The 27,535-nt window shown below is 42.6% G+C and overlaps 2 protein-coding genes and 1 long non-coding RNA gene across 3 annotated transcripts; 1 reads left to right on the forward strand and 2 right to left on the reverse strand.

The window, feature by feature from the left end:
• The first annotated feature begins 297 nt into the window (after window positions 1-297).
• On the forward strand, window positions 298-1,582 carry LOC306924899. The gene is made up of 5 exons (XR_013790223.1): window positions 298-374; window positions 469-544; window positions 639-734; window positions 822-889; window positions 1,051-1,582. It is a non-coding gene; the product is annotated as an uncharacterized lncRNA (long non-coding RNA).
• Window positions 1,583-6,363: 4,781 nt separating this feature from the next.
• LOC306925089 (protein Wnt-8a-like) lies at window positions 6,364-11,184 on the reverse strand (the record flags this gene model as incomplete). Its single annotated transcript, XM_079503770.1, has 9 exons — window positions 6,364-6,720; window positions 7,267-7,409; window positions 7,521-7,652; window positions 7,944-8,107; window positions 9,178-9,785; window positions 9,914-10,056; window positions 10,177-10,302; window positions 10,516-10,719; window positions 11,172-11,184. 9 exons carry the CDS (start codon window positions 11,182-11,184, stop codon window positions 6,364-6,366), a joined length of 1,890 nt encoding a protein of 629 aa, XP_079359896.1.
• A 12,533-nt stretch (window positions 11,185-23,717) lies between these two features.
• LOC306925090 (long-chain-fatty-acid--CoA ligase ACSBG2-like) lies at window positions 23,718-25,688 on the reverse strand (the record flags this gene model as incomplete). Its single annotated transcript, XM_079503771.1, has 1 exon — window positions 23,718-25,688. The coding sequence occupies one exon, from the start codon at window positions 25,686-25,688 to the stop codon at window positions 23,718-23,720; it is 1,971 nt and encodes a 656-aa protein (XP_079359897.1).
• Between the last annotated feature and the right edge of the window lie 1,847 nt (window positions 25,689-27,535).

The following is a 27,535-nucleotide window of genomic DNA, read 5'->3' on the forward strand; positions in this document are numbered from 1 at the left end:
TATCTCTCACCTCATCATTATTGAATTCGCCACCATTATCCGAAAATAATTTCTGGGGGGGGCCATGAACATTTATCCAGTCGTGGACAAAGTGTTTCACAAACTCTGAAGACCTCTTTGTGGTCAGAATGCTGCCTGCACTGAAGCGTGTGAAATGATCAATAATGTGGAGATACCACACACCTGGTTCAAGTTCATGCAAGTGTAATCAGTGTGACTGACACTGCCTGTGTTTCGTTAGCACCACCCCCTCAGCTCAGCATATTACGTAGCTAGTCAGGCATAGGGTGAAGCTGTGTATTGCCCAGGTTGCCCACTTCCGGCGTCTGTTCAAACGGTCTGTCGTCAAGTTTGTGCTCACTTACAGCGTCGAGGTAAGCCGTAGTTTTAATTAATATAGTGCTGTCTAGTTTCTAGGTTGACTTATGTAAACAACCTCTTACTTACGTTTATCTCTTCTCTTGTTAGACGTTGGTGGAGCTCTGACTTAGAGCGGACAGCCGTCATTGTATGCATGTTGGTATACAGGCTGCTAGAAACAAAGGTAGGCTTGCCTCGTACGGCGATAGCACAAACAACCCGTTGAATCTAAGAAATGGTGCGCCAGTTATTTATGTCAATGCTTATCTCGTTGGTAGACGCTGTGAACGAGAGCCCTGCTAGAGTGTGTGTGTGCGTGGTACACACACGAGCTGGAACGAGAGGCTGTTAGTGTGAGTGACATGAGTCTAGAGGTAGGCTTAGCTTCTGTATTGCGACAGCATTACGTCTTTTTATAATGTGTAAAATGTGAGTTCTCATAATGTGTTTATATTACACAGATCATGGTGTGCTGAACGAGCAAACACACTGTTAAACAACCTGGGATGCCCTGACACCTGTTAACAGGGTATGTGCTAACCTGCATACTAAAACAATACTTTGAATGCACTTTATAGTACTAGTGTAATGCTAATGAGGGCTACGCCCAAATTGTATTCTAAGTACTATGGCAAGCACTTTAGACCCAGGATAAATTGTGAGGCTAATTCAATGTTTGCTCTATTACAGGATCGTGTACTGTCGAACCGCTGTTCTTTTTTACCTTTTATTTTGGTTTTAAATTCTATGCTGCTACATTTTTATTGTTTTATACTGTACCTGAAATAGCCCATGTGGCTTTAAACGAGTCCTTAATTGTCGAACGAGTCCTTAATTGTCGTCGTTACCAAACTTGCTTTAATAGGCATCAAAGACAGACATATACTTGGTTAATGGTTATGCTGCAGACTGGCGCTTGATTACTGCCCCTTTTGCTGTGTTTATGGCTTTTAGCCTTTTGATATTGTTTTGCAGTGATCTTTGCTGTGTTTAAAGCGTTTAATGCCTTTTACCTTTGGCTCTGAGTGGCTTCGATTTGCTCATTTGCAGTGTTACCTGTGTGTATGGAACTAATCAAATAAGACATCTCAGTACAGCTATTTACCCAAGTTATGATCTGACTAATTAAGCCTTTTGCAATCTATATTGGTGACATTTGGAAATGTGTTTTGATTAAATGCCAATACTGTGTACTTTTCTAAATAAAGTTCTATGTACATGAGCAACCGACCATCATTATTCACCATTGTTCACTCAACTGAACACTTACCTTTCGGGTCTCCCACCCTGTAATTGGGAGTGGCGTAGTAACTGTGATACTAGGAGTACTGTGTGACTCCATTTGGTTACACAAGTCTACAGCTACAGTCTCGTTGTACTGAGATGCCAGTGGTAGGCCAACAGCAGGCTTTGGCGTAGGTTTGCTGTACCTTTGGCATATTTCACATTCACTTACAATCTTTTGCAGGATGATAACACATTCAGCATCATTGTTGCCTGAGCTTTTTAGAAGCTTCTGTAATCTGTCAGCAGAGGCGTGGCCAAATTGTTTATGCAGTTTCAATAACAGTTTCTGTTTAGTAGTCGTGCTCATATTTTCTGAAATGATCAGTATTTCATCTTCATACTGACTTCCATCCTCATATTGACTTTGTTTTTCTTCAGGAATAAAAGCCTCTGTAGCTGCCAAGACCTGTTCTTCCCTTTTAATGTTCTCACTTTTGTTATCCATTATGTTCACACAATAATGACCAGAGCTTGTGAAGTCAAGTTTGACAGGATTGTTGAACATCACCGCCCTGTCATGTTCCATGTCCAGTACTGTCCCTGCTCTTTTCATTGAAGCTTTGCTTAAAAGCAGTGGAACATCAGCCGGAACTACTTCAGTTTCAATTTGACACTTGGTTTGTCCAATTCTTGCCGGAATTTTCAAACTTCTAGTGGAATAAACCACTTTTCCATCTCCAAACTTAAATGGCCTACGACTGAGCTTTTCATTTATTTTCATATCTCTCAACTCGTTCTGGCTCAGTTTAGACATATAGCCATCTAGCCAGCCCTGCCCACACACTGTGCGTGTGCAAGCAGTGTCTATTATTGCTGAACCAAAACATTCTGTCATGAAGATTTCTGCTGCTGTGGGTGATATTTGCTCTCCATTGTCGGGCTCTTCAGTGAACAGAGTAATATTGCACTCCTCTACTGCACCTGAATTACGTTCAGCTTCCTCTGTTAGTTTGACGTACTCACTTTTATGTGGACAGTCTTTGGCCCAATGAAAGGTTGATTGACAGACGGCACACTTTGATCTACGGCCGTACCTGTCCAAGGGATTTGTGCCAGGCATTATTGTCGTCTTCTGTTGATCCCTTTGAGGCCAAAACTTGCCCTTCTGTCGTCTCTGCTCCGCCGTCGTAACAAACGCAGTATCTTGATTGATTTCCATGCTGTGAGCTGCTGACGTTTTCCCTCCGAATATCCTCTTCAATGCTGACTTCATGGACGCAAACGTTAGATATGTACATGCTGTGAGAGCCAACTGACGGTCTTTCATGTCCAAGCATGCAGTATCCAATAGTTTGAAAGCCAACACTGCGTCGGGAAGTTCCATTTTGTACTTTCGCATACGAGAATAACGTTGCTCAAAATCAATGATATAGTCCGCCATGGACACGCTGCCGTCTCTCTTTACCCGATCAAAGCTCGAGTAAGCTTCATATACTTGATCCTTCTCTTCTTTAAGAAACAAATTGTCAAGCTTTGCAATCAACGTGGCCATACCGTCATCTTTATTCAAGTCATCAACGGGTATTTCCATCGCCGTTTCTCTTGCACATCCAGATAGCGCCAAAACCACCGCAAGGGCTTGTTTCATTTTTGCAAGTTCCGTGACTCTGCTCCATATTTCGATTTCATTCTTCCACGTTTCATATGGCTTCCCTTCGTCGAAGCCTGGTGGGACTCTATAGTTTCCAGCCATCTCTGCTACCAATGTTACTGGAATAAAACAACTGTAGTTTCACAACACAACTTTATTGTCGGCACTCCGCCAGACCCAAACTCCACAATGACTCAGTTACATAACATCAGGTAACATCCGGTTTGTATCCACCGGTCTTACCTTAAAGTCACAGTGCATCACATAACACACACACACTCACTGGATGTAGTAAGCAGGGAACAACATTAACTTAACAATTAGCTCCTCACAGACGTCAGACGGACACATGGACAGACGGACAGAGTACCAAACATACTCTCCCCATGCCTTCCGGCCAGTGTTGATTTCGTCGACGTTGATTTCGTCGAGGAAAACTAAATGAAAAATAAGCTAGGACTAAAACTAAGACTTAATATATTGACAATTTCGTCAACAAATAAAAACTAAAATGTTAGGAAGGGACTAGTGGACAAGAGATCCAGTACAGTCATTTTACACTTGCATTCTGAAAGTAGCAGATATACAAGCGCACGTGTCGTGTTGTTGTACTACCATTATGTTAAACTTGGGCCACAGCCATATGCACTCATGTTTACATAATGTTATCCAGTAACATTCGTTTTTGCATGTCATGGTATGGAGTTGCTTATTTCATTGTTTAAAAAACGTTAGAGTTAAAGATTTAGCTGGGGACCTGGAGCCTGTGAAATCTTTCACAGACTTACAGTGCCACCAACAGGTGGATTTTTGAAAATGACTCAAATCATGAAGGCAGAGTGCAATTTACGTGGAATCTTTCACAGACAGATGGCACTAAAGTTCTTGTTGCTTCGCACTTACATAAAATGTTATTATTTTGTACTTCATGGAAGTACATGAACTACATACAATACAATACAACTTTGATTTATCAAGTGTCAAGTTCTTGTTGCTTCCCACTTACATAAAATTGCCTGCCAGACACCTTTGATGATGGGCCATTCTGTAGAACAGAATCCCATGAATTAAATCAATGAATCAATGATGGCCTGGAATGTAGCCTACAGAATGCAAATGCTCCAACCTCAATACAGGTCCATATAGTCCTATAGATTACAGGAATTTAAAACCTTAGACTACATGACTACATAGCTACATAGTTATGGTTAATGTAGTCATGTGTATGACTAATTGTAAATTAAGTAACCCAGATGTTTATTTCGAAATATCAATATAAATCAATACAAATATAAATCAATGCAGCATAAATATCAGGTTATTTCAATGTATTTCAAGGATTTACTATAGCCCATAGCATTTACAAACAACAAGTTATTACAAGTTCAATCAACTATTAACTATTGAGAGCGTAAGAATCTGGAAGAATCTGGTCTCAGTCCTAAATGGGTTAAAACACTTTTTATTTTCTATTTCAATGTATTTTTTAGATTTACTATATCCCATAGCTGGCCCCTTTTAGACTTATAGCATAATGTACAGATAATAGCCTACAATACATTTAAATGTATTTCAATGTATTTGTAATAGCCTACTCACAGTATTAAGGTGAAACAACAAGTTGTTTACGACCCAGCACACTCAAACAAAAGAGGCTGATGACCCCCCTTGGGCCCCTCCACTCTCACTATAACTAGACACATACCCCCCCCCCCTCTCTGTTTAAAAGTACAGGACAAATCTCAAAGTACATGTACAAATATAGTACAGGTAAAAATCTCTCTCTCTGTTTAAAAGTAGGCTACTATTGTGAATCAGTGGACCATGACAGTTTAAACAACTCTTCTTTACTTTCAAAACTCAGAGTCAATAATAAGGCAAAGCAACATCATCACACATGTTGTATGTCAAGACTGAAGTAGTCAATCCCAGATAATCCCCCCAATCATCACAAACAACACAGGAATATGCAAGAGCGCAGCACAATCAAACAGCTGTCAGTGAGACATAACAGCTACATGTAAAAATCTCTCTCTCTCTTTGTTGGGACGACTTCTCCAGACTTTTGGGGGCGAATTCTCCGGACTTTTCGGGGCGAATTCTCCGCGCGTTGGGGCGACCGCTCTTCCCGTTGAGGCGACCGATCTTCGCCGCTTTGGGCGAGTTGGAAAATGGGCGAGCCGTCTCGTATTCGAGAGGAGGTGGCCTACATGAGTGATGGGTGTCATCCTATAGGCCTACTCCCACTTGTTGATGAGCAACACATAATATTATGGAGAATTATAGCCATATGTTCAACATGGCGCTGACAGTCATGTTTCAGGGCTAATGTAAAACAAAATGAAATAATATATACATAAAAAAGGAAAAGGAACATATTTGCTAAGCAAGTCCTGTAAGCCAGTGATTCTCAATGTCCTGCAGCAAAATTAAATATGAATAGTCAATTTAGTATATAGGCCTAATCAGATATTCGACTGGACTGATATTATTATGACTGTGTCGTTTTGCGTTTTATCTTGAAATACAGCTCAGCAAGCGGCATATATGTGTGTCGCCGCCTCAACACGAAACACTGGTTTGACAGACAGTCATCTTGGTTTCTGCTGCATGTGCTTTGATTTTATTGTAATGCGTGTTTGCGTTGATCTCATGGGCCTGAGCTGGGGGTGTGAACGATGATGGCCCGGATTAACATGCCAAATGCCTCATTTGCGGACGAAACACACACCCAGTTTATATCCTTCAAAGCCTCGCTCGTCGTGGAACGGACCAACGCATGTCATCTTCAAAGTGCCGCAGATCCACTGCGTGGTGTGAATTGCACCATGTTACCCTGCATGTAATCCCTCATTTAAGTGTATTCACCACCTCATTCGTTATTGTGATGCAACTATAGCTAAGACACAGCATATACAATAAGTTGTGAATTTAGGAAATAATCATTTTGTGTATCCACTCATTCTTGTGATGGACTCTAAACCACAGCATAAAATAAATTGTGATTTTTGGAAATAATCGTATATCCAGACAAAGGACGTTATATTGCATTTTATTTAAAAAAAAAAAAGAAATGAAGAAAAAGTGTACAAGAGTACATAAATAGATTAGGTCATACCTTTTTCTTAAACGTCGCCGTCCTCTCCAGTACTCTGGAGACACTCGCGGCCCTCGGTTCCGTGGAGGCCCAGGCTGGCGTTCCGGCTGCAGTAGTCGGGAGAGTCCTCCAGGTAGAGCAGCTCCGCGCGGGCGACGCCGCCGAAGGCGTCCGCGATGGCGCCGCGGCTCATGCTGTCGGCGCTGTTGCCGGAGCGCGTCTGCTTCTTCTTGTCCATCTTCAGCCGGCGCGCCTGCTCGTGCTTGAGCTTCAGGTAGTCGCCGATGTCCCTGAAGTCGGACACCTGCATCCAGCAGGTCTTGACGCTGCAGCTCTCGGACATGCCGTGGCAGCGGCATACGCGCTTCATTGTGGCCTTCACAGCCTAGGTTGGGAAATCAAGCACAATGTTAAGTTAGTCACTGGTGGAAGAACAAAGAAGTACTCGGGTGTTTTACTCAAGTAGGCATATAGGCTATAGGCTAAATGTAGAAAAAACACAAATATTCTGTACTGGCTTGTTCCATATTTTGCTGGACTAAATCAACATGGGCGCATACATAAATGTGAAGTTGAATTGCCTATATTAATGCAATATATGCCTATTGCATTAATATTCCTGACTTATGTTGCAGCTGATAAAGGTGCTGGGCTGATATTGCATATAAGGGTATACTAAAGCATAACCAACAATACACACATGGCTAATAATTGATCACTTCAAGTTTTGTATGGGCATAATAAATCAATACAAAGTATAAAGTATAGCCTAATATTTTATTTACCTCTGAAATAGTGAGGTAGACTATACTGTAGAAGCATAAAATATATATATATAAAAAGGTTAATGTTGGCTATATTAATATAGCATAGGTGGCCATGCACTGTAATTGGACGTGCTGCGTAAAAACGTTCGGTGTAGGCTACTCACCAGCCGTCCGGCCTCGTTATTGTGCAGGTTGATCGCTGCTCGGGAGTCCTGGCCGGTTTCCAAAGCATCCACGTATTGCTTGGATATCGTCTCCCCGAATTCAGCGTTGTCACTGCAGCCGCCCCACAGCCAACCAGTCACCCCTGCAGGCAAAGAATCATCTCACTTAACCTCGGAAACGTATACATACCTAAAGAGGCTATAACATAATAAACACGTTCAATAAATATAGGCATATATATATGTGCGCTCACCGATTGTGCCGTTCTTGGAGACATCACAGGCACAGCCGCAATTGTCCAGGTCCCCCATGCTGCAGTTCCTGGTCAGTGTGTACATGACACCTGCTGCGCTGATGGCGTGCACGAAAGATGTCTCTCTCGTGGCTGAGGGAAAAGAAGCAAGAATCGTTGTATTTTGCTGTTTCTATACCGTTTTGATTGTTCAAGCACTTTCTTTAAAAGAAGTGCAATGAAAATATAGTTGTAGCCTATTCTTATAGCAATTATCTAGCAATTTTACGCGTGCGTAAAAGGAAATAACAAAATAAAACTAAAGGTTGATTTATGTCTGTATATAGTCATACGTTTATTATAACACTGTCAACTGAAATAATAACTCCCATATTGGTATAAATTACACCAAATAATGTGTCTTGTTATTTTTTGGAAACGTACCACTTCCCAGTGCTTTCAGTTGGATCGCGCTCTCCGGACAGTTCCACCGTTCCCAAGCGAACTGGTGTTTGCACTCTTCCATGCCGGCCTGCGCGCCCACCTGGACGCTGCTCGTATAAGTCAAATAGGCCTTGGGTCCCGTCATAAGAAAGTTGTTTGCAGCCCTGAAATGGTGAAAAGACACACACAACAGGCAATTTAAAATTGAGAGAAACAAATAAGGACACATGTATATAGGCCACATAACTGCGAATCCACAGACGAGCTATACAATAAATAAAGACTTACCAAGCGTTTGCCAGACAGCCGACAGTGCTACGAGCAAAAATATAGAAATAGCCATTTTTGAGTCTGCGTTGTTGGCCGCACAGAGGAGCTCTGCTTTATGGTATAGGCCTATGTGGTGTGGTGTGGTTGTATCACAAACCTGCTCCTTTATTTGAACGAGGAACCACGCTTTGTTTCCGTGATCCCATAGCTGATTGGGCGATGGATTTAGGAAACGCCTATTGCGCACTTTTAAGGGCGTTTAAAGACAGTTTATTTTCCACCCGCTGGCTCACATGTGACACCACCACCACACCACGGCCCACGATGAATCACTTCACCCCGGGATTCCCGCAGAGCCTGTGGAACCACAACCACAACCAATATACAAAATGACAGCGTCACATGCAATTTCAAAGAGCTGACGAATCCACATGGCACGTTTACAAATGAGACAGGGCGAGCTGCTACTATTCAAATATTTATTAAGGTTTGTTTTATCATGCAAAAATACATCCGACACAAAACGTCGCACACAACATCGAACGAGACGACAACAAACAAGTGACACACAATACAAGGGAGGGTCAATCCGTGGGAAATGAATATACAGGTTGTCATGCAGTTTGGAGATAGAGGACCCTATTTTGCGTGTCTTAAGTACCAGGTCTTATGACTTAACTTAAGACCTGGAGGCGTGGTCAAAGCTGTTTGGCCACTCAGAATAGCCAAATGGCATTGATCACGCCTCCAGGTCTTAAGTTAAGTAATAAGACCTGGTACTTAAGACACGCATAATAGGGCCCATATAGTCTATCTCTCCAAGTTATATATAAAGTGCATTAAAAGTATTTTGATGAAAGTCTGTCAGTTGCTGCGAGTCCAGGATGAGGCAGACTCGTAATGTATTGATTGCGGAGACATTCACATAATAGTCTTTACAGAGAGCGAGCATGCAGTCACTCACTGCTTGCGCTCGGTGCGCGCACGGTGCCTCCGTTTGGTTTTATTGTGCGACCTTCGTCCGCTCGGCTTCATTTTACGCGCAGCTCCTCTTTCCCGGCGCGCGCAATAATATTTGGCGACGACCTGCGTGCACCTCTCGCACTTGACAGTACAGCACCAGTGGAATTTACACTTGCAGCTGCTGACCACCTCGACGCGCTTCTCCTCCACCTTGAGGCCGCAGTCGTGGCACAGCCGGCGGCAGCTCTGTCGCTCCCACTGGGAGCCGTTGTTCTTGCCTCCTCCTGCTCCCCCGCGGAGACACTCGCGGCCCTCTGTACCGTGGTAGCCCAGGCTCTGGTTCTTGGCGCAGTAGTCGGGGGAGTCCTCCAGGTATATGAGCTCCGTCTTGGGGACGCTGCTGAACGCTTTGGCGCCGCGGTTGTCAGCGCTGTTCCCGGCCCTCATTCGCTTCTTGTCCATGTCCAGCGTCCTCGCCTGGTCGTACTTCACCTTGAGGAAGTTCCCCACGTCCCTGAAGTCCCCCAGCTGCATCCAGCAGGTCTGGAGGCTGCAGCTCCCGGATACTCCGTGGCACTTGCAGGCTTTCCTCATGGTAGATTTGATGGCCTGTCGGGAGACAAACGGGAGATATGTGTCAGGCAACTTCTACACTCTCTAGTGCACTGTACATATTACTTGACATAATGTAGTAAACACATGTTTGATTATTCAAAAGATAATGAAGCACCACATACCAATCTGCCAGCTTCGTTGTTGTGCCGGTTGATGGCTGCACGTGAATCATGTCCATTTTCCAGCGGGTCCACAAACTGTTTGGAGATCTTCTCGCCGAACGCAGCATTGTCACTGCATCCGCCCCATATCCACCCTTTGCCACCTGCAGAATCAAAAGGTCTGAGTTATAATATACATAGGCCTGCTTCTCATGTCATGTTAAGATACAGAATTGTCGCCCCCATACAGTTTTTCTTTCCTTTTGATCTATACGCCAACGTACCATTTTGTCCAATTTTGGAGTCATCGCAGCCACAGTTGTGGAAGTCTCCCATGCTGCAGTTCTTGGTCAGCGTGTACATCACTCCCGCAGCGCTCATAGCGTGGACAAAAGACGTCTCTCTTGTGGCTAAATTGAATTGCAAAGAAAATATGTTATTCATGTGTAATAATATTATTTTGCTATCAAATGTTGTACCATCATTAGGCCTTTGTAATAAGTCCAATCTATGTGCGTAACCATGCGTAATTGCATATAGGCGCCGCGTTATACATACAGCATTGGCACAACTAAAAGTATAGGCTATAATGAATGAAACAAGCGAAATGTGCGTTTCCTCACCACTGTGTGTTGATAACTGGAGCGCACTTTCCGGACAGTTCCACCTGTCCCATGCGAACTGATGTTTACACTCCTGCATGCCGTTCTGCGCGCCCACCTGCACACTGCTGGCATACGTTAGGAAGGCCTTGGGTCCGGTCATGAGGAAGTTATTTACCGACCTGTAGAAAGGAAGAGACATGGTAAGTAAAGTATAGGCTATAGCTTATCACCAGACATCACATTATTTCTTTTTTTAAGATCACGCGTGAGAACAAGTGTCTTACCAAGATGCTGCAACGTGAACTTGACAGAACATGGACATGATCATGATGAAGTGAAGATTTAGTTCCATGGTATAGCTGGCTGTCCTATAGTCCAAATATCCCCTCAAAAAAGCGATGCCTCTTTGTTAATAATATCCAAGGTGTGTGTCTGTGTGTGTGTGTTCCGTGAGATGGAGAGGCTACTGAATGTCTGACTGTGAAGACGGAGGATATTTATACGGTTTTGTTCTCTTTGAGTGACAGGTTGTCTCGTCGCTAACATTTCACTGTGAAAATGCCCCAACGAGGACATTAATGGTCGTCTCCTATTGACGAATAGGAGACGTTGTTGCATAGCTGCACTTCAAAGAGTTGACGCAGACTGTTAAACAGAGCGACTCATTCATTCACCTGCCGTTCCCATGGCCTGCTTATAGACTTTTCCCACAAATTGGGGCATTTCCAAGTTATAGGTTTATGTAATAATAATATTGGCTATTATTGTTGTTGTTACAATGATTATTATTATAATTATAACTATTATTATTCCTATTTTCCCCCTTCAGACTATAATGGCTGAAACACATGGATAGTCAGTGCACACCCACAGGGCCCACAAAACAATGCAAATAATATATATATGTTTTTTTTCCTTTCTATATTTTGTGCCTCTCCTTTACAGATTTAAAAAAAGACCAAATAAAGCACCAGTAAAAAATAAAAATCCTAGAGTAACACGTGTCGCAACGCAATACTTTATAAGAGCGTCAGAAAAAGGAAAAAAAAAATATATATGTGTGTTTTATGGTAAATAAAAATGTCAGGCATGAATGTAAATGTGAAGCTTTGGGGCTGCATGGAAGTGGTTGGAAATTTGTTCTTCAGCAAATGACATCAGTGTTATGAGATAAGGAGATAAGCTACGAGGTGACTGCGAAGCCATAAAGTGGAGATAAGTCATGTAAATACCACCTCACACAGCGGCGACATTGACATGGCCGTGATAATAGGTTAATAGATGTTTCCGAAGGGAACAACTTGGTGCGAAAACTGTCTGGAATTTACAAGAAAATGCAAGAATGCTGCCGAGCAAACACGAAACGCATGTGGTGATGGCGCGGTTCATCTCGGGCTCGGCTATACTGCCTGCTTGAACATCATTCAGTATACATTTGTTTTGTCAATTGTTTAATTGTTAAACGTGCAGGACGCTCCCGCATATACAATCAAATCAAGTTAACCAACAACACCAGGTCCACATTGTGTTATTATTTTATGATAATGTGATTACGATGTTCGACGTCTTGTCACTGTCATAATAATCAACGGCCATTAAACTGCTGGTTTCTATCATTGAATATGTCAATGGATTAAGTGGCTTAAGCCCTCGCCTAATTATTGATTAACACTATGGGATCATCAAATCCCCTGTAATCCACTCAAAATCCTTTAAAACCACTTGTCACCTGTCAATGGGCCATCGGGATGTGGTCCTATATGACAATAGAGGCGACTAATCCCCAATAATTCAACTTGAAGGCTGAAACCCCAAATCGCTTGACATTGGGGGACTTTTGATTGTGGGGGGGGGGGGGTTGATTCTATGATATTTCATAACATAGGCCTGGCAATTTATTTCATTTTTTTAATGTTTTGCATTGGTTTAAAACCTCCATGTCCCATTTGGGGTAGATCTGACAGTTAACAAGAACAGTTAGGACTGGAGTGTATAGCCTATACCAGACACATTGACGAGATTGGTTTATTAGTTATAAACGTGTTTTCACATTTCGTGAAAATGGGCCATTCACGCATTGCTATAGGATCATCAAATCACCCTGTAGCTAATCCACTCAAAATCCCTTAAAACCACTTAGCCTATTGTCACCCGTCAATGAGCCATATGGACCTTATTGCTAATCTATCGTCGAAACTGCCGATTATTATGGATATGATGATGATGATGATCATGTGATCGATCAAGCTCACCTCGAGACTATAGGGGGGGCGGGGGCGTAGGCTATAACCAATTCTATCTTGTTATCACTGATGGCGTATACAAAGATATAGACGATATTAGGCATATAATTATACAGCACTTTATTATGATTCCTTGGTATATTTTCGTATGTTATTAGGCATACCATACGAGTAGGCCTATAGCCTATAGTACACACGATGACCGATGTGTATTCGGTTCAAATATTCGTCTATTTCCCGAGGTCAGTAGTATTGGTCAAGAGACATTCAGAGCAACAATAGCCTTTAGCTTAAAAAACAACACCAAGTCAATTCCGCTATAATTAAAATGTCCTAACGGGCATTTCAGCCACATTAAAGCGCTACACGGTGTATTGATGGGTGATTTACAGCAGTGTAGGGTGAGACAAATCGAGCAATAAAGTCTGTGGAGGTGACGAGGTTGACAGGTCCGAGCCCGGGTGGCAGGATCAGCGTCGCCAGGAAGGGTGGGAGGGACGTATAGAACTGTCAGGCTGGCTGGGCCACTGAAAGTATTAGTAGGCCTAGCCTATTAGCAAGTGTCGAAGTTGGCTATAATCAAAAAGTGTATATTATTATTATTTTTTTTTTTATTTAGTTTTTCACTGGACCATTAACATGTGATGTCCCAGGAATGGGTGGGCCAAAGGAGAAGTGCATGCCCAGCTCCATTTCTTTAAGGAATATTTAAAAAATAATACCCTGCGTTTTTCACAGATTTTTCCCCCCTATGATGGAATATGAATAGGCCTTAACATATGAATGCATTATTGCAGGGGTGTCCAAACTGTTTTCAAAGGGGGCCATATTAGAAAATATTAAAACACGGAAGGGCCAACTACATAATTTAGCTTCGGATTTAACCCATTTTGACCTGAGATCAGATTCTAAAAATGTCTTCTACATCCTGACAGTTTTCTGAAAAAGCTATGTTTCTATGTCAGTCGTAGCTTGTAGATCTGCTATTTTTCAATAGCTAAAGCATAACATAATGCCAACACCAAAAGGGGTTCCCGCCCAGAATGGGTTTTAAACGATTCTATTTAACACCTATTTAATCCATTCATGAAATGTGCCCATAGCGCCCGGACCACTTTTACCGACGGACCGGATGTTGTTGTGAATGTGCTAACATTAACCACGCCACTATAGAGTCGATTGACAACAACGGGAGGTATATAAGAATAAATCTATCGCGACTAGCGACTGGACCGCGGAGGGCCGTCTAACAAAGGATATTTTTTTATAATTAGGCGGGATTATTTAGATCGCGAGTTATTAACATTAAGATTTTCGTTGTCGTCGGCTAAATAGGCAGGGAGCATTTTCGATGACGTGTCACTGTTGTGCAACACCGAGGATTGCACAACAAGCGCATCTAGGCTGTGGAGCGATGCGATCCGTTTTCATATCACTAATTTGACGGAGATTAATCAATATCCGTCTCGGGCACATGACCGTGACCGTGACCTTGAACTTGACGGTGATTTACGTCATGGGCCTTTAAACTGTTAACTATTATCAGCAATATTTAATATCAATGGTCTTTTGTCAGGTGTGTGCTGTGAACAAAAGTGTATCTCAGCCTTTTTTCAGCCTTATGTCACATACTTATGTTACCAAATGTAACCAAGCTAGGAAGATAAAAAAAACGAAATACAAGGAACAAGGAACACTTACAAATTATACTCTGCGAAATGCCCAGGTAAAAAACTTTAATGTAAAAATGTCCCATATTGTTGGGTGGGCCCGTTCACAATGCAATTCAGGTATGAAGTTGCGGACGATATAAAATTCACCCCAGGGCTGCATTTGGCCCGCGGGCCGCACTTTGGACACAGCTGCATATAGCCTGCATTATTGTGTTCATCACCATATGTTAGGTAAAGGTGGGGCTGCTGATTTGAATTGTTTCTTGTTTGTTTATTTGGATCCCCATTAGCTACTACCTTATAGTAGCACTTACTCTTCCTGCATTATTTGTTATGTTAATGTATGTTTAGCATAAAAAATATAAAACTGCCAAGTAACTGCAGTATACATCTGAAAATGTTCTGTGCCGCCATGCAGGGACCTCCGAGAAGAGAAGGAAAATGTGTCATTTTTTGCGATGCAAAAGAAAATAGATATAGACTAGAAAAAGTGCCCTTCTGGGCACAGGTCTCCACCAGGAGGATGTTGTGTGTGTGTGTGTGTGTGTGACGCGACTTGGCCTGTTGTAGCGCCACCATGAGGCTGATTTGAACACTGTCAAGTGGCATTTCTTCCTCAGCCTAGTGGGAATAGGCATGCACAGTTTCACCGCAATCGGACGCTGCGTTGAGGAGTTGTGGCGATTTGTACAAAACGGGCTATGAGAAATCAAACAAACCACATGATCACATGACTATGGAGAGCATGTGTACCAATTTGCGTGAAATTTGGATAAAATCTGAAGGAGTAATATTAGAAAATGTGTTTTACATATATGTCGGCCTCCTGGTGGCGCTATAAAGAGCAGATGTGAAAAATTCCAGGCAAAAGGTTTTTCCTTGGCCTCTAGGGAGTGTGCATACAAGGTTTTACACAGATCGGTGCAGTTATATGTAAAAACACAAATCGGCCAGTTATAGCGCCACCATGAGGCTGAGTTGAAAATATTCAAGTGGCATTTCTTCCTCTGCCTAGTGGTATTGTGCGTGCAAAATTTCACGGAAATCACACGATGTGTTCATGATTTGCAGCATTTTGTTTGAAACAGAGCACTCCTGCGAACTTTGGAAGCCAATCTTAGCCAATCAGGATGGAGTCTGAAAAATCTGAAAGACATGTTTCGTTGAATGGCTCTAGAGAGACTTTGCGTGATGTTTGGACAAAATCTGTAGGTGTACTGTCAAAACATTTGTTTTGCACAAAGCGGCCTCCTGGTGGCGCTATAACAGGCCAATGTGAAAACTTTGGGGCAGAGGTTTATGGCTGCGATCAAGCCAACGGTGCCAGAGATTAGCTGTTCACAGACGGACGGACGGACACACAGGCGGACGGACGGAGTGCAAAACATACTCTCTCCCCATGCCTTCGGCCTGGTGGAGACAAAAAGTGCCCTTCTGGGCACAGGTGTCCACCAGGAGGATAGGAGTGTGTGTGATGTTTGGCAAAATGTTTAGGAGTAATATAAACATGTTTGTTTGGGGTTTTATGTGTGTGTGTGTGTGTGTGTGTGTGTGTGTGTGTGTGTGTGTGTGTGTGTGTGTGTGGCGCATTTCTTTCTCAGCCTAGTGGGAATAGGCATGCACAGTTTCGCTGCGTTGAGGAGTTGTGGCGATTTGTACAAAACGGGTACAAAACGGGCTATGAGAAATCAAACAAACCACATGATCACATGACTATGGAGAGCATGTGTACCAATTTGCGTGAAATTTGGATAAAATCTGAAGGAGTAATATTAGAAAATGTGTTTTACATATGTCGGCCTCCTGGTGGCGCTATAAAGAGCAGATGTGAAAAATTCCAGGCAATGGTTTTTCCTTGGCCTCTAGGGAGTGTGCATACAAGGTTTTACACAGATCGGTGCAGTTATAGGTAAAAACACAAATCGGCCAGTTATAGCGCCACCATGAGGCTGAGTTGAAAATATTCAAGTGGCATTTCTTCCACTGCCTAGTGGTATTGTGCATGCAAAATTTCACGGAAATCACACGATGTGTTCATGATTTGCAGCATTTTGTTTGAAACAGAGCACTCCTGCGAACTTTGGAAGCCAATCTTAGCCAATCATGGAGTCTGAAAAATCTGAAAGACATGTTTTGTTGAATGGCAGCGGTGGCCGAACGGATTGCGGAGCGGTCTTGATACCGGAAGGTCGCCAGTTCGAATCAGCGGTCCGACAAGTTAAAATTACCACCGCTGAAGTGCCCTTGAACAAGGCATTGAACCACTACGATGAAATGTTCTATGAGCAGGGCCTGGCTGGAAACAAGTTCTTGAGCTTAGCCCAGATACCCTGGGTAAATATAGTAATCATTTCATTTCATTTCAATGGCTCTAGAGAGACTGTGTACCAATTTGCGTGATGTTTGGACAAAATCTGTAGGTGTACTGTCAAAACATTTGTTTTGCACAAAGCGGCCTCCTGGTGGCGCTATAACAGGCCAATGTGAAAACTTTGGGGCAGAGGTTCAGCTCTGGCATTCAGGGAGTGTGTGCGCGGAGTATGGCTGCGATCAAGCCAACGGTGCCAGAGATTAGCTGTTCACAGACGGACGGACGGACTTGATTGATTGATTGAAAATTTTATTAACAGTTTGCAGAATTACAGTACATTTCAAGCACAAACTCAATACAAAGGCTGTTAACTGTGAGTGGACGACCCAATTAAGCATTACACTTGTTTACAACAGGGTCCACCATGTTCAAATCATCCAAACATTTAGAGACGTACAAATAGACACTTCTATATAGACAAAGAACAGTACAGGAATTCATCATAATGGAGGTAAAAAGGGAAAAGAAACATATACAGTGAGGGAAAAAAAGGGGGGGGGCGGTGGGGGGGGATTCAGATTTTACGAGGGCCAGTTTCGAATTGCAGCCATCCGTAGGTGCCCTTTGAGAGCGGTTTTGAAGGAGTCAAGGGATTCGCATGTCTTAATGACTGTTGGTAGGGCGTTCCACATTTTGGTGGCATAGGAGCGAAAATAATTTAGTCCCTTGTTTGTGCCGAATCTGGGTTGAACATGATTCGTTGCACTCCCTCTGGTGTTGTGGGTGTGGACTTCGTTAACATTAAGGAAGTATCTACACAGGTACATGGGTATCTTGGTGGAGTATCAGACAGACAGACAGACAGACGGACACACGGACGGACGGACAGAATGCAAAACATACTCTCTCCCCATGCCTTCGGCCTGGTGGAGACAATAAACAACCACACTTTAAAAACAAGACCAAATAAAAAACACTTTATAAACAAGACCAAATAAACAACTACACTTTATAAACAAGACCAAATAAACAACTACACTTTATAAATAAGACCAAATAAACAACTACACTTTATAAACAAGACCAAATAAACAACTACACTTTATAAACAAAACCAAATAAACAACTACACTTAACAACTGACGGGAAATAAGTGACGAAGGACTTACCTGCTAGAGAACAGCATAATTCGACCAACAGGCCATCCATTAGTAGGAACTCTTCATCTCCAACTCTTCTTCTTCAACTTAATTCGTGTCGCCCAACTAACAAAGGCCAAAGCTATATTTTGACATGTTCTGCTAAAGAAAATACCTTTAATGTAACGTTTGTTTGTTTCTCCTCCTCACATCCCTGCGGTGTCCTGTGTTGTTGTTTTCTGCATATTCCGGTGTAGCTACTTTCCCGCGCTAGCCTGGTGGCCCCGCCTCCTTGAAATCACATTACATCAGAGTGTCTCTGACGTAAGGTGTGTGTGCGTGCGCGTGCGCATGTGTGATAACTGCTAAGCATTATGGGCGTAGCAGTCCTACAATACTGCTGCTCAGTGTTGCCATGTCTTTGATTGATTGATTGAAATATTTATTAACAGTTTGCAGAATTACAGTACATTTCAAGCACAAACTCAATACAAAGGCTGTTAACTGTGAGTGGACGACCCAATTAAGCATTACACTTGTTTACAAGAGGGTCCACCATGTTCAATTCATCAAAACATTTAGAGACGTACAAATAGACACTTCTATAGAGCGTCGCAGTCCCGCCCCTTACCATGGACCTAGAAATGATTCTCCGTTCATTTTCCTCATAGACATTTCAGAAAGTATTTATTTAAAGACGTTTACGCCGCGGACAAAGCCAACTCGAGTCGTGACAAATCATGACAACAAACACAATTTTCGGGGCAGAAAAAATAATTAGAAAGAAGAAAAAAACGGCAGGTTACAACACTTTTTTTGTTGTTTTTCTTCTTTGTAATTATTTGTTTGGTCCAAAATATTGTTTGTGTTGTCATGAGTTGTCACGACTCGAGTTGGCTTTGTCCGTGGCGTAACCGTCTTTAAATAAATACTTTTGCAAATGTCTATGGGAAAAATGCATTGGGATTCATTTCCTGGTCCATGGTAGGGGGCGGGACTGCGACGCTCTATATAGACAAAGGGGGATTCAGATTTTACGGGGGCCAGTTTCGAATTGCAGCCATCCGTAGGTGCCCTTTGAGAGCGGTTTTGAAGGAGTCAAGGGATTCGCATGTCTTAATGACTGTTGGTAGGGCGTTCCACATTTTGGTGGCATAGGGAGCGAAAATAATTTAGTCCCTTGTTTGTGCCGAATCTGGGTTGTACATGGTTCGTTGCACTCCCTCTGGTGTTGTGGGTGTGGATTTGTTAACATTAAGGAAGTATCTAGACAGGTACATGGGTATCTTGGTGGTGTATCGAATCTTGTGGACCAGACCCATTGCAAGATGCTGTACTCTGTCGTCGACCCTAAGCCATTCCAGTCGGCTTATTATAAGCGACTTTGGGCTTGTTTTTCCAGTAAAGTTGCTTGTATTGGTGGTTGCGGTTTTGGGGGGTTTTGTTTCTAAAGTGTAGTTTATTTAAATCAATGTTTAAACATGTTCATGTCCGTGGACCCCATCTGAAAATATGTTCTGCCAGGCAGGGACCCCCATAGCAAAATTGTGTTAAATGATTTGTATTTATTCTTTTAATATATATATGTTTACATAGACCTGTTCGCTTGTTTCTCTCACACAATCTGGTAACACTGACTGACACTAAAATAGATAAACACTATATATATATATATATATATATATATATATATATATATACAGACAGACAGCATAGAAAACATTCAGCAAAATAAAAAAACACAAAATGATGTTGAAAAAATGTTGAAAAAATTGTGACCTAAGGAGGCGGTTTGGGACATACCTGGGCAAGCAGTCCTGGAGATAGGTGGGAGCGAGAGACCATTTAAAGCTTTATAAACAAGTAAAATAACTTTAAAAATCAATTCTCAAAACAACAATTAGAGCTTGTAACTAAGATATGTTTCTCCCGACAGTGACAATGTGAAGCTCTCGACCAAGAAACAGGCGGTAGACTGATCGTTTCAGAGTGACCGAGCGTAAACTCAGATCTGTGAGGGAAGAAGCCCTGATAATTTGAGGTTTAAGCCACAGGACAAAGACGGTTGGTTGTTTTGTCTATTTTATCTCGTTCAGGGCGGGAACCCCTTTTGGTGTTTCTAGCATTATGTTATACTTTAGCTGTTGAAAAATAGCAGATCTACAAGCTCATAGCGCGGCACCGAATTTTCTTTTGGGGTGTCAAATCCTAACCTGACTCCGCCAGATGGGGCAGCAGAGAGTACACTGGGTTCAAAAAAGGTTTTTTCACATGGCTCTGCTTGCATTGCATGGACCACTGCTAAGTGCAGTTATAGCAGTGGATATAAGGAATATCCTTCCCTACCTTTTTTTGCAATAAGGCCTGAACCCCACCCCTGATCCCACTCATGACAGAAGCTCCATCATAGCACTGACTGATAATGTCAGCTGCACTATAGCCTGAGTCAGAAAGATGCTCAATAATTTGGGTGGTAATAAATTCAGCATTTAACTGACTGAGGTCAAGCAGACCAATCAGGTGTTCCTCTGGAATGCCTTTACAGACAAATCTAACCACGACTGATAGATTCTCCACATTGCATCTGTCCCTATAGTTCCATCACTTTTAATGCAAAACCCAGCATAATCTGCTTTGTCATAATTATCTTTGATTTTATTTAATACCATTTTAGCCAGTGTGTCAATGATTTCGTTTTGTATGTTGTGAGAGGTGTATTTTGCATTTGGTGGGATGTGTTTGCTTATTTCATAAAATGTGGGGTCCTTTGCCAGTGTGTAGTCAACCATTTTTAAGAATAGTCCTGCAGAGAAATCCTGTCCATCATTTGAGCTTTCCTCACTGCCACGAAGTGGAAGTTCATTTACTGCTAGGCATTGCCCCCCTAGCCCATGCCTATATCCGGCCTTGCGAGTCCACAGGGTTTACCCAGTGGTACACGGACTTTCCACAACCGCAGATACCCCCCATATGCCCATATATGGCCAGGCTCATATATGGACATATAATATACTGATAACGTCAGGGATCTCCATATAGGCCTATGCGCATAAAAGGGACAAGGAAAGACAGAGAGCTCCATATATGGGCATAAAAGGGATAAAGGCAAGCAAAACGGGTGCTATGACAACGGATATAACGGGTATTGCATACTAGGGTGGGGGTATGCTATACTATGCATTCCCGATAATCATTGTTCTCAACTTGCATTGTTCCCAAGTAGGCCGGTGCACAGGTCTAGTGTATTAAATTCATCAAGACATATAAAGACATACAATACTATACGAGATGATCGACAGGCTACTATAAAGAAAAAAGTGTTAAGAGAACTTATGACGTAAATTGTTTGCCAGCCAAGACTATCGACATTCATGTTTTTTTAGGGCACTAAATGACAACATAAGACGTCATGTGGTCAATTATATCTTGTGACTTATTCAGTTTTACGGATTTATACAATAATAACACACTGCATTCTCGTGGAGGACAATGAGGAGTCAGACCACACCACTAAAGCACGAGAAGGAAATTGACTTTTTAGACAGTATGACACTAGTGGAAATGATCGGGGACGGGGACGATGACATGGTACGATGACATGGTACGATGGCAATGCATGGTCTCTTGACTTTAACGAGCCTACTGTACACTTTGATTTACTAACAAAGCAGAGTGAATATCTACAATAACCTGCAAGAGACTTATAACAAGACAGAGTCTAATAACAGCATTTGTTGATCTCGGATTTCATGTGGCCACGGGCCAGTCAGTTGCGGCAAGGCAATTAAGGCAAGGCAGTTTTATCGTACATTTCAATAACACGCAATAACACTATTATACAATGACATTATGGATCCATACAACAAAATAAGTAAAAAAGAAAAAAAAAGACAGTTTCAGTGCAGAAGAGAAAAGCAAGAACTAATTTACATACTAAAACATGTCAAATTATGACTCGGACAGACTCGAGCCCGCACCATTGGAAGCGCTTCACCATCCCGGATCCAACGAGCCGTCAAGCATAATAAAATACATCCCTTCAGCAATGTATGAACACAATATAAAATCAAATAAATAAATATAATTATAGTGAGGCAGGTCACGGTGGTCGCTGACCTTAAGCATTTATGACCCGACATGGAATCGTTGGCAGTGGCACCCACACAAGCATGAGAAGTTGATGTTGTTGTCTGAGCTAAGCTATGTGCAGTCAGCAGCTATAGATCCCCTTGGGGGGACCCCCGCAGAATCCTTTGGACCCCTTGGCATCTAGATGTGTACGAAAGCTAAAAGACACGTGTTGTAGCTTGTATGCTTTCCTTACCATTCTAACTGTGAATGAATCCAGTCTGATGAAGTCATTTATGTTCCTTATGATGGAAATGGTTGACTGTATGGATATAATCACAATCGTCATAACTGTCATTTGTTCATGTTCAATCAGTTCACCATTTGATCCTGTAGCAACACTGCTAGCTAGCAACAACTAGCTGACTTTGCTAATTTGTCCTGTTGCGATAGTATAACATTCAGTTTATCCATGTCCAGAGTCCAGACACTCCTAAGGTTGAATATGCCGACCACTGCAGGATAAATAACCTGAACATTAAACATAAACTTTAACTTGTATCATCGCCTCCAGCAGTAGCCTATATCCCACAGGGAGCCAGCCAGTGTAAAGATGTAGGAACTGGAGTGATATACTCCACTTTCTTGGTATTAGTAAGGATTTGAACAGCAGCGTTCTTAATCAACTGCATTCATCTGATTGACGTTTAGGGAGACCTGTAGACACTGTTACAGTAGTCAAGTCTACTGAAGACATGCATTTTTCTTGATCCTGTTGAGACAAGAAAACCGTCCTATATTTTTTATCAGCTTTTTATCAGATCAATGATCAGACTTTCTAGTTTAGTCACGTAATAGTCTAGTGGCGAGATTTCCTTGATTGGCTGGCCTCTAAGCCAATGGGAGACTAGCCCTACATGGCCAATGGGACAGTAAGCCCCACGGCCAATGGGACAGCCTCTACCCCACCGCACCATGACTAGAGACAGCAACGTGACTAAGCCCCATTAAGGTACAATATGCAAGACAAGCTGATATATAATGACTTGAGTGATTTCTTGTTTGGTGATAGTAGGCTGACTTTGTGATTGTGTTACTTTTAATCTATATCATCCCTGGCTCCAAAAAGTATCCCCCGTTTAATTAAAGAAAATTATGGCGCAATCAATTGTTGATTTGTTCAATGCATTTATTCCGTTTTTATTGGACCATAGTCCAATATGGTAATATGTAGCTCAGTGATTGGACCAAATGGACAAGTCCATTTGTTCCATTTGAGTTAAATTAACACTGTGGATTTTACATTATAGATTGTGGTTCCGGATACAGAAACAACATAAAAAAAACACACAAATGGGGGTCTGTGGCCTAATGCAGATTAAACCAGGGTCCTTGAAATGATGAGAATCACTGCTGCTGTACAATGTGTAGAGTTAGTGTAGAGTATTAAGAATACAGTATAATAGGCCTAAACTAACGCAAAATAATAGCTAAATAACCAAGTGCAGCGAGAGAGACGCTAGAGGTAGGCTGTTTCACTCTCATTACTTCGCTGCTGTTCAAAGCCTGAATACTTATGGTATTCACTCAGGACATTTTTGTTATTGCGATATCCTATTAACGACAAAATTGTTGGATGCCGTCACAGGCCCAATGATATTGAGAGGCTCACGGTAATATAAATAGATATTGCGATATAAATAGATATTGCGATATTGTTAAATCCCTAGCATGCAGATGTACTTGGGAAGCAAGTGGATTGGTAGGAGTTACAGGGGGTGGCTACCTATTTGTAAAAGTTCTCAATCTGATCCTTGTACATCTTCATGACCACCGATCTCTTCAGCTTCATGGTAGGACCAAGCTCTCCCCCGTTGATGGAGAAGTCATGGTCCAGGACGATCCACTTCTGGATGCGATGGGCGTTGGAGGTGGCATTCTCGTTGACCTTGTTGATGCCCTCCTGGATGGCAGCATGGACAGCGCAGTCTCTGCCAGCAGAAATCTCAGACACACGTGTGGATTCACTGCCCAGCTGTTTGCACAGCTCTATGGCCTCGGGTGTCAACTCATCCTCTGGGGTTCCCGTTTCACCCTCTACCTGGCACTTGATGGTGAGCAACATGGAGAGGAACCTTCTGTAGTCTCCGATCAACATGGCATTACTGATGAGTGGTATGGCCTTCTTCACAGCGTCCTCGATGGGAACAGGAGGTATGTTCTCTCCACCTGCTGTAATGATCAGATCTTTGATGCGTCCGGTTATGAAAAGGTATCCATCCTCATCATGTTTGCCAAGGTCACCGGAGTGCAGCCAGCCATCTGCATCAATGGTCTCCTTTGTCATTTCAGGCATGTTTAGGTAGCCCATGAAGATGTGTCGACCCCAGGAGCAGATTTCACCGATGCCCTCCTCATCCGGGTTGTGAATCTTTGTCTTGCACCCGGGTATCACCTTCCCACAGCTGGTGAGTCTGAATGCGTCAGGCTTGGAGATGGAGTGAGGTCCCGTAACCTCGCTCATACCGTACACGTCGTACAGGGGTATGTCCAGGCTGAGGAAGAACTGCTGGGTGTCTCTGGTGATGGGGGCAGCGCCTGTGTAGCACCTGAAGCAGTGGTCCAGGCCGAGTGCCTTGCGCACCTTCTTGAAAACCAGCATCTTGGCAATGCGGTAGCTGAGAGATTCATGACCAACTGCTCCGTTTTGGTCCGTCTTGTTGAGGTTGGTGTACAGCCCCACGTCCTTGGCCCAGGTGGCCACCTTCCTGCGAACGACGGACGACTGGGCACCGGCGGCCTTCAGATTTTCCTGCATCTTCTCCCACACACGTGGTACGCCCATAAAGAATGTTGGACGCACCTCCTTTAGAGTGATAACCAGGGAGCCCTGGAGGGCGTCCGGCTGTGCAAAGTAGGTGGCCCCTCCAACCTTCATGGGAACCCAGATGTCAATCATCTGAGCGGCGATGTGGCTGAGGGGTAGGTAACTGACCACTATCTGCTGGGCCTCTGTGGCGTCTGGCAGATGCACGTGGTATTTCTGGGTCAAAGCTGACCATGTCAGATTGTCATGGCTTAACATGACTCCTTTGGGTTTCCCTGTGGTCCCTGAAGTGTAGATGAGCGTGCAGCACTGATTGGGCTTCTGGCTGGCTATGATGTCATTAAGTGGAGCATCTGGCTCGTCTCGGCCCAGCTCCATAAATTCCGCCCACGTGTAAAGATTTGGTCTCTCCTCTTCTAGAGTATCTTTATACTGTATAATGGCTTTCAAGTGGGGAAGCTGGTCTTGCACCTGGAGGATCTTCTGAAGCTGTTTGTGGTTCTCCACAACAATCACATTGGCCTTGCAGTTATCTGCTACATACTGGCATGCTTCAGGAGAATTGGTGGTGTAGATGCCTACAGAGAACCCGCCTGCCAAGATGGCAGCAATGTCTGAAATGACCCACTCGGGGGAGTTGAAGCCCAGGATGCCTACACCATGATAACGCTCCAGGCCAAGCTTGAGGAAGCTCTTGGCTGCCGTCCGACAGTCACAGTAGTAGTCTCTGTAGTTGAGAACCTTCTGCTGCTCACCGTCCTTCCAGCCCAGAGCGGTGACGTTGCCAAATCGCTCCACAGCTGAGGTGAGCATCTGGTGGACAGTTAGTGGGGGTTCAGCAGCCATGCCAGACCCCGCCATTCTCAATGTCACTTCCTCATTGACCTTGGATGTCCAAAGGCGAGGTTTCTTTGCAATAGGTATTGACATGTAAGTTGTGTTCTGGACCTTCCGCGTAGGTAAGGATGGTAGGGCCACTGGGGTCATACCGTCACACATTTAAATGAGAGCTTCCACTTCTTGGTACTATTTGGCTATTTTCTGCTTTCAGATCTCTGTTCTCTTACTGCATTATATTCACTCTTTCCAATCGTGCTTATCACACCTATTATTGCTATTGTGAGCGGAATGTGAAAGTCTCCAAAGTCATCCCTTATATAGCAGTGGTCAGAACACAAAACAATACGTAACATGCTGATTTTGACCGAAAACAGGCACTGCATTCCCTCAGGTTGTCGGCGACAGGTTTGAAGTCGGGGGGGTTCTCGATATATGTTTATTGTTAAATTATTACGGATCCCCATTAGTCTTTACAGCAGTGAAGGCTACTCTTCGTGTTGTCCAAACATTCAACATACAAAACAAAACAACAGAATAAAATAAAAAGTATAATTGAAGATTTTGGGCTTCACATAACTCCACTAACAGTATGAATGATTACGTAAGCATATTACTCTCAACACCAAGAAATGATATGCATCCATGTCCAAACAATAAATAAAAAAATCATACTGTATGTGAATTACAGACAGATAGAGAGAGATTTCGTGCAGTTATTGTAAGATTGTCAAATGTAAACACAAATGCTGCACTTATTCAGCATGTCATTTTTATGGTTTAAAAAAAAAGAAATACCGGTATAGGTCAAATAGGTCAAAAACATCAAAATGATTTTAAGTTGTTTAAAAGACTCGGTTATTAACAGGGACTCCAACAGGGACTCAGTCATTAAAGGGGAATACCACTCATTTTCAACATTTTACTATGTGATTAATATACCTTTGAGCTGTATACTTAAAAATAATAATAAAAAGTCCCCCCCATTCTGTGTTTCCTAGAACTGGAGGTCTGAAAAAAATCATTAACATGGTGAATCACATCTCCTCCAGTTCTAGGAAACACAGAATGGGGGGATTTTTTTAAATTATTTCCACTCAACAGTTCAAAGGTATATTAATTACATAGTAAAATGTTGAAAATGTATGGTATTCCCCTTTAACCGTGATTAACAGTATTATGAAGGTCATATCTTATCACAAAATAAGGATAGAAGGGCGAGTCCTGAGTTGGTGTCAGCCCTCAAATTGCATTGTGTTAAACCTTACTTTGATCTTTCTTAAATGCATGTTTTTTGGGAACATGGTGAATCACATCTTGATGAACTGGAGGTCTGAAAAAAATCTTTTTTCAGACCTCCAGTTCTAGGAAACACAGAATGGGGGGACTTTTTATTATTTCCACACAACAGCTCAAAGGTATATTAATAACATAGTAAAATGTTGAAAATGAGTGGTATTCCCCTTTAACAGTATCATGAAGGTCATATCTTATCACAAAATAAGGATGGTGTGAAGGGCGAGTCCTGAGTTGGTGTCAGCCCTCATATTGCATTGTGTTAAACCTTACTTTGATCTTTCCTAAATGCATGTTATTTGGGCCATGATTTTGATTGATAACAGTTTGACAAAAGTACAGAGGTACTGAAAAGGTTAATATGGAGAGAGGGAGTGTGCACTCTGCGCGCAACAACACACTAGGCCTATATAACGAGCAAGATTATAAAACAGGCAGACTGTAACCTGCAAGTGACAGACAGATGTGAAGCAAGACAGGTCTGACCCCATGTGTAAGAATAAAAACTAAAATAAATAAATAAATATTTTATTTCTTTCATAAATAGAGAATCTTTCACTTTTTTGAACTGCTCCTGTCGCAAGTTAATGATGTCATATGCTCATATGGTCTAGCTAGACTCTAGCCCCTATGGAATGTATGGA

Source organism: Electrona antarctica (assembly GCF_951216825.1).
Source record: "Electrona antarctica genome assembly, chromosome: 6".
NCBI classification, from domain to species: Eukaryota; Metazoa; Chordata; class Actinopteri; order Myctophiformes; family Myctophidae; genus Electrona; species Electrona antarctica.